Raw genomic sequence first — 14,268 nt, 5'->3', positions numbered from 1 at the left:
GCTGTGTGTATGTGTGCTGTGTGTGTACTAGCTGTATGTGTGTGCTGTGTGTGTAACTTGCTGTGTGTATGTGTGCTGTGTGTGTACTAGCTGTATGTGTGTGCTGTGTGTGTAACTTGCTGTGTGTGTGTGTACTAGCTGTGTGTGTAACTTGCTGTGTGTGTGTGTACTAGCTGTGTGTGTACTAGCTGTGTGTGTAACTTGCTGTGTGTATGTGTGCTGTGTGTGTACTAGCTGTATGTGTGTGCTGTGTGTGTAACTTGCTGTGTGTGCTGTAGGCCGACGCTGCTGCCCTGAGGGCCCAGCCCGTCCGCACCGTGGGCCCCGAGGGCCTCGTCTACCTCCACCAGGGAGAGATGGCGGCGACAGAGCCCACGGACGGTACTCACCACACTACTCACCACACTGCTCACCACCACTCACCACGCTACTCACCACCACACTCACCACGCTACTCACCACTACTCACCACGCTGCTCACCACCACTCACCACGCTACTCACCACCACTCACCACGCTACTCACCACCACACTCACCACACTGCTCACCACCACTCACCACGCTACTCACCACCACACTCACCACACTGCTCACCACCACTCACCACGCTACTCACCACACTCACCACGCTACTCACCCCACACACGCTGCTCACCACCACTCACCACGCTACTCACCACACTCACCACGCTACTCACCACACTCACCACGCTACTCACCACCACACTCACCACGCTACTCACCACCACACTCACCACGCTACTCACCACCACACTCACCACGCTACTCACCCCACACACGCTGCTCACCACCACACTCACCACGCTACTCACCACCACACTCACCACGCTACTCACCACCACACTCACCACCCTACTCACCACACTCACCACGCTACTCACCACACTCACCACGCTACTCACCACACTCACCACGCTACTCACCACCACTCACCACGCTACTCACCACACTCACCACGCTACTCACCACACTCACCACGCTACTCACCACCACACTCACCACGCTACTCACCACACTCACCACGCTACTCACCAGCTACTCACCACACTCACCACGCTACTCACCACCACACTCACCACGCTACTCACCACACTCACCACGCTGCTCACCACACTCACCACGCTGCTCACCACACTCACCACGCTACTCACCACACTCACCACGCTACTCACCACCACACTCACCACGCTACTCACCACACTCACCACGCTACTCACCACACTCACCACGCTACTCACCACACTCACCACGCTACTCACCACCACACTCACCACGCTACTCACCACACTCACCACGCTACTCACCACCTACTCACCACACTACTCACCACACTCACCACCTACTCACCACACTCACCACGACACCACACTCACCACCTACTCACCACACTCACCACGCTACTCACCACACTCACCACGCTACTCACCACCACTCACCACGCTGCTCACCACACTCACCACGCTACTCACACACACTCACCACGCTACTCACCACACTCACCACGCTACTCACCACACTCACCACGCTACTCACCACACTCACCACGCTACTCACCACACTCACCACGCTACTCACCACACTCACCACGCTACTCACCACACTCACCACGCTACTCACCACCACACTCACCACGCTACTCACCACACTACTCACCACACTACTCACCACACTGCTCACCACACTCACCACGCTACTCACCCCACACACGCTGCTCACCACCACTCACCACGCTACTCACCACACTCACCACGCTACTCACCACACTCACCACGCTACTCACCACACTCACCACGCTACTCACCACCACACTCACCACGCTACTCACCACTACTCACCACGCTGCTCACCACCACTCACCACGCTACTCACCACACTCACCACGCTACTCACCACACTCACCACGCTACTCACCACACTCACCACGCTACTCACCACCACACTCACCACGCTACTCACCACTACTCACCACGCTGCTCACCACCACTCACCACGCTACTCACCACACTCACCACGCTACTCACCACACTCGCCACGCTACTCACCACACTCACCACGCTACTCACCACACTCACCACGCTACTCACCACCACACTCACCACGCTACTCACCACGCTACTCACCACCACTCACCACGCTACTCACCACACTCACCACGCTACTCACCACCACACTCACCACGCTACTCACCACCACACTCACCACCCTACTCACCACCACGCTACTCACCACCACACTCACCACCCTACTCACCACACTCACCACGCTACTCACCACACTCACCACGCTACTCACCACCACTCACCACACTACTCACCACACTCACCACGCTACTCACCACACTCACCACGCTACTCACCACCACACTCACCACCCTACTCACCACACTCACCACGCTACTCACCACACTCACCACGCTACTCACCACCACTCACCACGCTACTCACCACACTCACCACGCTACTCACCACACTCACCACGCTACTCACCACCACACTCACCACCCTACTCACCACACTCACCACGCTACTCACCACACTCACCACGCTACTCACCACCACTCACCACGCTACTCACCACACTCACCACGCTACTCACCACACTCACCACGCTACTCACCACCACACTCACCACCCTACTCACCACACTCACCACGCTACTCACCACACTCACCACGCTACTCACCACCACTCACCACGCTACTCACCACACTCACCACGCTACTCACCACACTCACCACGCTACTCACCACCACACTCACCACCCTACTCACCACACTCACCACGCTACTCACCACACTCACCACGCTACTCACCACCACTCACCACGCTACTCACCACACTCACCACGCTACTCACCACACTCACCACGCTACTCACCACCACACTCACCACCCTACTCACCACACTCACCACGCTACTCACCACACTCACCACGCTACTCACCACCACTCACCACGCTACTCACCACACTCACCACGCTACTCACCACACTCACCACGCTACTCACCACCACACTCACCACCCTATCACCACACTCACCACGCTACTCACCACCACACTCACCACGCTACTCACCACACTCACCACGCTACTCACCACCACTCACCACGCTACTCACCCCACTCACCACGCTACTCACCCCACTCACCACGCTACTCATCCCACTCACCACGCTACTCACCCCACACACGCTACTCACCACCACTGAGGAGATACTCACCCAGAGGTCGCAACCGGGTACCCGATACCCGTACCCTACCCGATACCCGGCTACCCATACCCGGCCGGGTACGGGTACGGGTACCCGTTTGCGACCCTGGTGCGGCCGGGTACGGGTACGGGTAGGTCGTGAGTCAATGGTGAGTAACTGTCACTCATTTCCCAACGTCTTGTCTCTTCTCACAATTCAAGTTCCTAGAATCAACCCACCCGCGCCTGCAACATGGCTTCATCCCAGAGGTCGCAATCAGGTACCCGATACCCGTACCCTACCCGATACCCGGCCAGGTACGGGTAGGGTACGGGTAGGGTACGGGTACGGCCGGGTAAGGGTTACCCGTTTGCGACCCTGGTGCGGCCGGGTACGGGTAAGGAATCAAATCCCGTTTGTGACCTCTGCACTCACCCCACTCTGGGTTGCTGCTGATGCTGCTGCTGTTGTTGCCGTCCCTAACCCCAGACGCCGCGTGGCTGCTCGGCTCGGAGGAGGCCACGACCTGCCACCTGGTGGTGCTGCGCCATAGCGGTGAGGGTGCGCCCCCATATCCGCCGCTCTCATATCCGCTCACCCTGCGAACCGCAACTCCGAACTATCACCACCGTCCCCGTCGTCGGCCACGGTCAATCCACTGCTGGATGAAGGCCTCTGGATCAAGGCCTCCCTCACCCATGCCACCGGCGGCCACCGCCGCCACTCGCGATTCCCGCGATGAAGCCGCCCCGGTCGCTCCGTCTCGCGGACGGAGCGTCGCGACCCTTGGCCGTCACTCCCGGCATCGTCATTTTAACAACAACATCTGAACTTGTACGAGCGTAAATTTCGATTTAAAGCTTTCGTGACTGCAGGGATTCATCTTCTTGGTTCTTTCGGTAAAGTCACGTAGAAGGGAAGGTTGAGGACGGCTGCTTGCGTTGTGGCCAAAACGTCGTGAGAATTATTTTATTATGTTTTATTTTTATTATTTTATTACTTCCCTTCTACGTGACTTTACCGAGAGAACCAAGAAGTTGTACGAGCGTGTCTTTATTGCAACACAACGCGAGCCCGGCACATCCGCCACGCACGGGGGACTTCGGCGGAGGGGGGCGCAGAGAATCCGCGGATTCTCCTGTCGTCGTTCTCGACCGTCGCCCATCCTCTTCCTGAGCCGCCGCGTCCTCGCCCCGGCAGTCGGTTGAGGCTACGCGGTTGGGGCCCCCCCCCCCCTCTCTGTGTGTGTGTCGTGCAGGCAGCGGGGCCGTGTGCCTGGGCCACTTTGACGGGAGCGGCACGGCGCGCGGAGCGAGGGCCGTGGTCGAGCACGTGCTCGCCCTGTCGCCCACGCAGTCGCCCGGCAGGTGCCTCCTCACCCCCCCCCCCCCCCCCACTGATCATAGCTCAGCCTCACCAGTGCTCCTCACCCCCACCATCACTCCTCACCCTCCCCATCACTCCCCACCCTCACCATCCCTCCTCACCCTCACCATTCCTCCTCACCATCGCTCCTCATCCACGCACAACCTCACCCTGTCTTTCTCACCCGGCCACCCTCACCATCCCTAACCCAGCCTCTGTCACTCTGTCTCACTCTTCACCCTCCCGGCTCCCTCAACCCCTCTCTGCCTCCCCATGACTCTCTCACTATTTTTTTACCCGTGTCTCCCCCTTTCCATGTCTCTCCCTCCCCATGTCTCTCCCCCCATGTCTCCCTCCCCATGTCTCTCCCCCCATGTCTCCCCCCAAGTCTCCCCCTCCCCATGTCTCCCTCCCCATGTCTCCCCCCAAGTCTCCCCCTCCCCATGTCTCCCTCCCCATGTCTCCCCCCCATGTCTCCCCCACCATATCTCTCCCCCCATGCCTCCCTCCCCAAGTCTCCCTCCCCTTGTCTCCCTCCCCATGTCTCCCCCCCATGTCTCCCTCCCCATGTCTCCCTCCCCATGTCTCCCTCCCCATGTCTCCCTCCCGATCTCTCCCTCCCCATGTCTCCCCCCCCATGTCTCCCCCCCCATGTCTCCCTCCCCATGTCTCCCTCCCCATGTCTCCCTCCCCATGTCTCCCTCCCCTTGTCTCCCTCCCCATGTCTCCCTCCCCATGTCTCCCTCCCCATGTCTCCCTCCCCATGTCTCCCTCCCCATCTCTCCCTCCCCAAGTCTCCCTCCCCATGTCTCCCCCCCCCCATCTCTCCCCCCCCCCATGTCTCCCCCCCCCATGTCTCCCTCCCCATGTCTCCCCCCCCCATGTCTCCCTCCCCATGTCTCCCTCCCCATGTCTCCCTCCCCATGTCTCCCTCCCCATGTCTCCCCCCAAGTCTCCCCCCCCATCTCTCCCCCCCCCATCTCTCCCCCCCCCCATCTCTCCCCCCCCCCATGTCTCCCCCCCCCCATGTCTCCCTCCCCATGTCTCCCTTCCCATGTCTCCCTCCCCATGTCTCCCTCCCCATGTCTCCCCCCAAGTCTCCCCCCCCCCATGTCTCCCTCGCCCCTCTCCCTCTGCTCCCCGTGAGTGTCCCGTGCGTGATCCCTCTGTCCCGATGCTGGCCGGGTGCTGTAGGTTGGACCTGCACGTGATTGGAGGCTTTGAAGATGAGAGGAGCATCTCTCAGCGCCTCACCCTCGACGTGCTGGGTGAGGCTTGCCCTCGCCTCACTCGCCTCACTCACCTCACTCACCACACTCGCCTCACTCACCACACTCGCCTCACTCGCCACACTCACCGCACTCACCGCACTCACCTCACTCACCCTACTCACCACGCCCGCCACACCCGCCACACTCGCCACACTCACCTCACTCACCCTAATCACCGCACTCGCCACATTCACCCCACTCACCTCACTCACCCTACTCGCCACACTCACCACACTCACCTCACCACCCTACTCACCACACTCGCCACACTCACCACACTCACCCTACTCACCGCACTCGCCACACTCACTCCACTCACCTCACTCACCCTACTCGCCACACTCGCCACACGACGCACTCACCCCACTCACCCCACTCGCCGCACTCGCCACACTCACCTCAATCACCTCACTCACCACAGTCACCGCACTCACCTCACTCTACTCACCGCACTCACCTCAATCACCTCACTCTACTCACCGCACTCACTTCAATAACCCCACTCACCTCACCCTACTCACCGCACTCGCCACACTCACCCCACTCACCTCACTCACCCTACTTACCGCACTCACTGCACTCACCTCACTCGCCGGGATGAGTGGGTGTAGACTGGGATGGGTGCTCGTGAACAGCACTTGCCCCTAATGTCTGGCGAGGCTACAAGGGGGATTTTTGTCTTTGTGTATTTGTCTCTTCAGACGCGTTCAGCCAGCAGAAGGAAGAGATCCACCTCGTCACATTCTGTGCCTCCGGTAGGAACGGGACTCTACGTGTGTGAGAGTGTGTGTGTGTGTGTGTGAGAGTGTGTGTGTGAGAGTGTGTGTGAGAGTGTGTGTGAGAGTGTGTGTGAGAGTGTGTGTGAGAGTGTGTGAGAGTGTGAGAGTGTGTGTGAGTGTATGTGTGTGAGAGTGTGTGTGTGTGAGTGTGTGTGTGAGTGAGAGTGTGTGTGTGAGAGTGTGTGTGTGAGTGTTAGTGTGTGTGTGTGTGAGTGAGAGTGTGTGTGTGAGAGTGTGTGTGTGTGAGAGTGTGTGTGTGTGTGAGTGTGTGTGTGAGAGTGTGTGAGTGTGTGTGTGAGTGTGTGTGTGAGAGTGTGTGAGTGTGTGTGACTGTGTGTGTGACTGTGTGTGTGCCTGAGAGTGAGTGTGTGTGAGTGTACGTGTGTGTGCCTGAGAGTGTGTGTGTGGTGTGTGTGAGTGTGTGTGAGTGTGTGTGAGTGTGTGTGAGTGTGTGTGCCTGAGAGTGAGTGTGTGAGAGTGTGTGAGAGAGTGTGTGTGAGTGTGTGAGTGTGTGTGAGTGTGTGAGAGTGTGAGAGTGTGTGCGAGTGTGTGAGAGTGTGTGTGAGAGTGTGCGAGTGTGTGTGAGAGTGTGTGCGAGTGTGTGAGTGTGTGTGCAATTAATCTGTGTGTGTGTAAGATTGTTCATGCGTGCTGTGTGTGTAAGATTGTTCATGCGTGCTGTGTGTGCTGTGCGTGCTGTGTGTGCTGTGTGTCTTTATGTGCTGTGTGTCTTTATGTGCTGTGCTGCCGCTGTGCTGCAGAACTGAATGACGAGCTGCGGGAAGGACACCACTGGCCCGTGATCTACGGCATCGGTTAGACTCCCAACCCAGCCTCCTTCTCACCCATGTGTGATGCTGCGTGGTAACCGCCGCGTGTGACACACGGAGTGTGTGTCGTGTCTGCGTGTGACACACAGAGTGTGTGTCGTGTCTGCGTGTGACACACAGAGTGTGTGTCGTGTCTGCGTGTGACACAGAGTGTGTGACGTGTCTGCGTGTGACACACAGAGTGTGTGACGTGTCTGTGTGTGACACACAGAGTGTGTGTCGTGTCTGCGTGTGACACACAGAGTGTGTGTCGTGTCTGCGTGTGACACACGGAGTGTGTGACGTGTCTGCGTGTGACACACAGAGTGTGTGACGTGTCTGCGTGTGACACACCGAGTGTGTGACGTGTCTGCGTGTGACACACAGAGTGTGTGACGTGTCTGCGTGTGACACACGGAGTGTGTGACGTGTCTGCGTGTGACACAGGGAGTGTGTGACGTGTCTGCGTGCGACACACGGAGTGTGTGTCGTGTCTGCAGTGTGACACACAGAGTGTGTGACGTGTCTGCGTGTGACACACAGAGTGTGTGACGTGTCTGCGTGTGACTCAAATCCACGAGTTATTAACTGGAGTCTAAATCTCAGGTGCCGTGCGGTTAATCTGCACGCGGATAATCTGAGGGGTGGCTGCAGTTGAATAGTTTCAAGGTAGTTTGGTTTTAATCCTGTGTGAACGAGCCGAATCGCAACAACAGCGGCAATAATCGCAACTCGTGGTGCGTGTGTTGGCTCCGCGTGCCGTAGCTGTGGATGTCCGCGCGGGATCTCTGTTCAGGGCGCGGTTTCCAGACAAGGGTCCCGACCGGGCCTTGAGGAACTCCAGAAACCACGGTGACAACGAGGTGAGCGGTGGCACTCACTCCTGCGAGACGCTCCTCCGCCGCGTGCCAGGCACTCCCCACGCTCGGAGCGTCCTTACTTTATACTGTTTGGTTCTTTCGGTAAAACCACGTAGGTGGACTTTACCGAAAGTGTATGGATTCCTGCAGTCACGAAAGCTTCAAATCGAGATCGTCCTTAGTTTAGTTTGTTGTCCACCACCCCGCACCTCCGATTAGCCACGGTTGGCTACGTACGGTGCGAAAGAAGTTCAACACACAGGCATTAATAGACTCACACAGAGACCCATAGACTCACACAGAGACCCATAGACTCGAACAGAGACCCATAGACTAGCACAGAGACCCATAGACTCACACAGAGACCCATAGACTCACACAGAGACCCATAGACTCGAACAGAGACCCATAGACTCACACAGAGACCCATAGACTCACACAGAGACCCATAGACTCGAACAGAGACCCATAGACTCACACAGAGACCCATAGACTCACACAGAGACCCATAGACTCGAACAGAGACCCATAGACTAGCACAGAGACCCATAGACTCACACAGAGACCCATAGACTCACACAGAGACCCATAGACTCGAACAGAGACCCATAGACTAGCACAGAGACCCATAGACTCACACAGAGACCCATAGACTCACACAGAGACCCATAGACTAGCACAGAGACCCATAGACTCACACAGAGACCCATAGACTCACACAGAGACCCATAGACTCGAACAGAGACCCATAGACTAGCACAGAGACCCATAGACTCACACAGAGACCCATAGACTCACACAGAGACCCATAGACTAGCACAGAGACCCATAGACTCACACAGAGACCCATAGACTCACACAGAGACCCATAGACTCGAACAGAGACCCATAGACTAGCACAGAGACCCATAGACTCACACAGAGACCCATAGACTCACACAGAGACCCATAGACTCACACAGAGACCCATAGACTCACACAGAGACCCATAGACTCACAAAGAGACCCATAGACTCACACAGAGACCCATAGACCAACACAGAGACCCATAGACTCACACAGAGACCCATAGACTCACACAGAGACCCATAGACTCACACAGAGACCCATAGACCCACACAGAGACCCATAGACTCACACAGAGACCCATAGACTCACACAGAGACCCATAGACTCACACAGAGACCCATAGACTCACACAGAGACCCATAGACCCACACAGAGACCCATAGACCCACACAGAGACCCATAGTTTGTTGTCCTTTTCCCGCACCTTCCATTAGCCACAGTTGGCTACGTACGATGCTAAAGATGTATGTACATTGCTCCTAGCACAGCGCCACCGTTCCACAACCAAATCCAAATTGTCCTGTGAACCCAAAACGCTCGTCAATGGCACTGACCGACCAATGCGAAAGCAGTTCAACGTATGTACATCAGAGGTCGCAATCGGGTACCCGATACCCGTACCCTACCCGATACCCGGCTACCCGTACCCGGCCGCACCAGGGTCGCAAACGGGTACCCGTACCCATACCCGGCTGGGTACGGGTAGGCCGTGAGTCACTGGTGAGTAACCGTTTGTCACTCATTTCCCAACGTCTTGTCTCTTCTCACAATTCAAGTTCCTAGAATCAACCCACCCGCGCCTGCAACATGGCTTCATCCCAGAGGTCGCAATCGGGTACCCGTACCCAATACCCGGCTGGGTACGGGTAGCCGGGTATCGGGTAGGGTACGGGTACGGGTACCCGTTTGCGACCCTGGTGCGGCCGGGTACGGGTAAAGAATAAAAACCCCTCTTCTTGGTTCTTTCGGTAAAGTCACATAGAAGGGAAATAAAATAATAAAAATAAACATAATAAAATACAATTCTCACGACGTTTCGGCCACAACGCAAGCAGCCGTCCTCAGGTGAAGAACAGGTCTGTCAGAAAGACAGCGTCCGAATGGACATAATAAGACAGTGTTTGAATGGATGCTGTCTTTCCGACAGACCTGTTCTTCACCTGAGGACGGCTGCTTGCGTTGTGGCCGAAACGTCGTGAGAATTGTATTTTATTATGTTTTATTTTTATTATTTTATTATTTCCCTTCTACGCGACTTTACCGAAAGAACCAAGAAGATGAATCCCTGTGGTCACGAAAGCTTTAAATCGGAATCAAAACCCGTTTGCGACCTCTACATGCGTGGCGGCCATCACAGGTGCTCGCCGCTAACACTTTCCCCGTACGTTGTGTGTTAAAGGCTGCACGGGGGGCGGCGGGGGGTGCTTTGTCTTTGTGTGCGGCGAGGCAGATGGGCGTGATGTACTGCAGGGCTCGCGGCGAGCTCACCGTGCAGCCCATCGCGTGGACGCGCTGGCACAACGTGACGCTGTGGCTCGTGCAGCCGGACGAGGTCATCAGACAGGTCACTCGCAGATCGCGCAGAAGTCATCACGGAGGTCATAAGGGGTCAATCACAGGTCACAGCGGTCATCACAGGTCATCACAGGTCATCACAGGTCACAGCGGTCATCACAGGTCATCACAGGTCACAGTGGTCATCACAAGTCACAGCGGTCATCACAGGTCACAGCGGTCATCACAGGTCATCACAGGTCACAGTGGTCATCACAAGTCACAGCGGTCATCACAGGTCACAGCGGTCATCACAGGTCATCACAGAGGTCGTAAAAGGTCATCACAGGTCATCACAGGTCACAGCGGTCATCACAGGTCACAGCGGTCATCACAGGTCATCACAGAGGTCGTAAGAGGTCATCACAGCGATCATCTGAATCAGAATCTTTACTTTTACTGGATAAAATCCGATGAGCTTTTAATCGCTTTTTCACGGATGTGCACATCTGTCCAGATCATCACAGATCATCACAGATCACAGATCATTATCACAGATCATCACAGATCATCACAGATCATCACAGATCATCATTGCAGTAATCACAGATCATCACAGATCATCATTGCAGTAATCACAGATCATCACAGGTCATCATTGCAGTAATCACAGATCATCACAGATCATCACAGATCATCATCACAGGTCATCATTGCAGTTATCACAGATCATCACAGATCATCATCGCAGTCATCACAGAGGTTATCACAGAGGTCATCACCGAGGTAATCGGAGGTCATTACAGAGGTCATGCGTGGTGGGTTTTCTCGGGGCACTCCGGGTTGCTTCCACGTGCACACACACATTCATTGGCCGATAGCACCTTGATATAGAGAGGATCGCAGAGCTTGGGCAGTGGTTGGCCCCGGCTCCCCTCCGCCCCCCCCCCTCTGTCTCGTCGAGAGTGAGCAAGCACCGTGTCAGCGCGGCGTTAAGAGTTGATATCATTCTTCGATTTAAAGCTTTCGTGACTGCAGGGATTCATCTTCTTGGTTCTTTCGGTAAAGTCACGTAGAAGGGAAATAATAAAATAACAACAACAAAAAATATTATGTTTTATTTTATTACTTTATTATTTCCCTTCTACGTGACTTTACCGAAAGAACCAAGAAGATGAATCCCTGCAGTCACAAAAGCTTTAAAAGAATTTTATTATGTTTTATTTTTATTATTTTATTATTTCCCTTCTACGTGACTTTACCGAAAGAACCAAGAAGATGATATCATTCTTGTTATTACTACGACTACCACGTGTCACGTCCCATGTCCCACGCATGATGTTGTGGTGACTTCCATGTCCCCTATGGACCCATGTCCCACGCATCTCGCCCCATGTGTGCTGTGTCCCATGTCCCACGCGTGATATCCCTTGTGTGGACTTTCACGTCCCGTATGTCCCGTGGCCCACGTAATACGCATCATGCCGAGGTCGCAACCGGGTACCCGATACCCGTACCCTACCCGATACCCGGCTACCCGTACCGTACCCGGCCGGGTACGGCTACCCGTTTGCGACCCTGGTGCGGCTGGGTACGGGTAGGCTGTGAGTCACTGGTGAGTCACCGTTTGTCACTCATTTCCCAACGGCTTGTCTCTTCTCACAATTCAAGTTCCTAGAATCAACCCACCCGCGCCTGCAACATGGCTTCATCCCAGAAGTCGCAATTGGGTACCCGTACCCTACCCGATACCCGGCCGGGTAGCCGGGTATCGGGTAGGTTACGGGTACCCGTTTGTGACCCTGGTGCGGCCGGGTACGGGTAAGGAATCAAAACCCGTTTGTGACCTCTGGCATCATATCCCACGTCGCATTTCCCATGTTCCGTGTCCCATGTCCATGTGCATCACGTCCCACGTGTCCCGTCTGTCCCATGACCCTTGACCCTTGCATCACGTCCCGTGACCCGCACGTCTGATTCCGTGACCCACACGTCTGATCCCGTGACCCACACGTCTGATTCCGTGACCCACACGTCTGATCCCGTGACCCACACGTCTGATTCCGTGACCCATGTCACTCCGTGTCTAACATCCCCCCTCTCTTCCGTGCCTCCCACCGCCAGTTCCTGTCCACGTCGCCGCTGGTGGAGCCCCCGGACTTTGCGGCGAACATGCGTCAGCTGATGCGCTTCATGCTGCTGCACCCCGAGCCCAGCGACGCGATCTTCCCGGGGGGCGCCGCTCGCAGATACCGCCGGGACCCCCACGGATCCTGGCAGAGGGTCCCCTGAGGGGGGGGGGGCACCCCCGGTGGCTTCGCCCGGTCCGGCACTCTTGACGCAGCCGCTTCAACTCCTGCCCCAGTGCAGCTGCACCGCCTGCACACTCGATAGCTTCCCTTCTTCTTCTTCTTGGTTCTTTCGGTCAAGTCACGTAGAAGGGAAATAGTAAAATAATAAAAATAAAACATAATAATTCTCACGACGTTTCGGCCACCAACGCAAGCAGCCGTCCTCAGGTGAAGACCAGGTGAAGACCAGGTCTGTCGAGAAGACAGAGTCTGAATGACACACCCCAGGCTTGGAGCGTCTATTTAAGCTGGGATGGAGGGGGAAGAGAGCCTTGACAAAATAATTTGCATATCAAGAGGAATTTAGCATATTTATGGGAAATGCAGATATGCGATTAGTACTACTTGTGAAATGCATTATGCAGGATTAGCATTATTATTGTATTATTTGCATTCTACGTGACTTTACCGAAAGAACCAAGAAGAAGCTTCCGTTCTATTCGCGCGCACGACGACGGCGGGGGCAGCAGCAGCTCTGTGGTTCAGGATCTCGATGGCAATGTGGAGGTCTCCTGCTGCTGCTGCTGCTGCTGCTCGCCACGACGAGAGAGGCAGGGTTGCGATTTCCGCATGGAAAATGCGGAAGGAGGGTTCAAATTTTCCCGCATTTTTGCTAAAGTCAACCGCAAACGGTGGAAAGACTACTCCTATGACCGCGCGCTTTTAACAACACGTTAATGCGTTCTATTGGAAAGGATACATCATGTACATGTGCTCGTAATCACGGCTCCGCTTTTGAATAAAGTATGTGGTTCTTGTGCGGAAATGCGGAAATCATATATTCATTCCAATCAGTAACTCAAAGCCCTACGTGATGCTGGGCCTTGCATGTATCCTTTCCAATAGAACGCATTAACGTGTTGTTAAAAGCGCGCGGTCATAGGAGTAGTCTTTCCACCGTTTGCGGTTGACTTTAGCAAAAATGCGGGAAAATTTGAACCCTCCTTCCGCATTTTCCATGCGGAAATCGCAACCCTGGAGAGAGGGCTTCAGCAGAGACAGAGAGAGAGTTCGTGTCGCTGTTCTTCCTTGTGTGGTTGACGGAGCGTGCAGAGCACAGTGGGGCTACTGTGCATGGTCCGTCGTTTGGGTTGCGTGGCCACGATCACACTCCTGTGTGTCTTTGTGTTGATGTTCGTGAAGGAAACGTGGTCATCGCTGTGTGTGTTCATGTTCTGATGATGCGGCTGATGACCGGCAAGTTACAGCCACAAACGATACGGAATATTTATGTCGCTTGCGGGAGGAATCCGACGAGATTTAAAGCGCTTTTTCACAG

The 14,268-nt window shown here is 55.4% G+C and overlaps 1 protein-coding gene across 1 annotated transcript; it reads left to right on the top strand.

Moving 5' to 3' along the window:
- The first annotated feature begins 113 nt into the window (after nt 1–113).
- Nucleotides 114–13,564, top strand: NTAN1 (N-terminal asparagine amidase). The gene is made up of 9 exons (XM_061577163.1): nt 114–381; nt 3,701–3,766; nt 4,470–4,578; nt 5,771–5,844; nt 6,549–6,602; nt 7,388–7,441; nt 8,201–8,298; nt 10,595–10,708; nt 12,763–13,564. Exons 1-9 carry the CDS (start codon nt 357–359, stop codon nt 12,928–12,930), a joined length of 762 nt encoding a protein of 253 aa, XP_061433147.1. The 5' UTR covers nt 114–356; the 3' UTR covers nt 12,931–13,564.
- Nucleotides 13,565–14,268: the final 704 nt, after the last annotated feature.

The sequence above is a fragment of the Lethenteron reissneri genome, chromosome 63, assembly GCF_015708825.2.
Source record: "Lethenteron reissneri isolate LAM-NWPU_2019-01 chromosome 63, ASM1570882v1, whole genome shotgun sequence".
Taxonomy (NCBI): Eukaryota; Metazoa; Chordata; class Hyperoartia; order Petromyzontiformes; family Petromyzontidae; genus Lethenteron; species Lethenteron reissneri.
Note: the sequence above shows the minus strand (reverse complement) of the source record. Positions and strands in the feature narration are given on the sequence as shown.

Bases quoted from the DNA above. Each gene is read 5' to 3' on its own strand.
- NTAN1 (XM_061577163.1), top strand. From the start codon at position 357: ATGGCGGCGACAGAGCCCACGGACG. The intron at 7,442-8,200 runs GTTAGACTCCCA...CGCGTGCCGTAG, and splicing joins GCCCGTGATCTACGGCATCG to CTGTGGATGTCCGCGCGGGA. The intron at 8,299-10,594 runs GTGAGCGGTGGC...GCGGCGAGGCAG, and splicing joins GAAACCACGGTGACAACGAG to ATGGGCGTGATGTACTGCAG.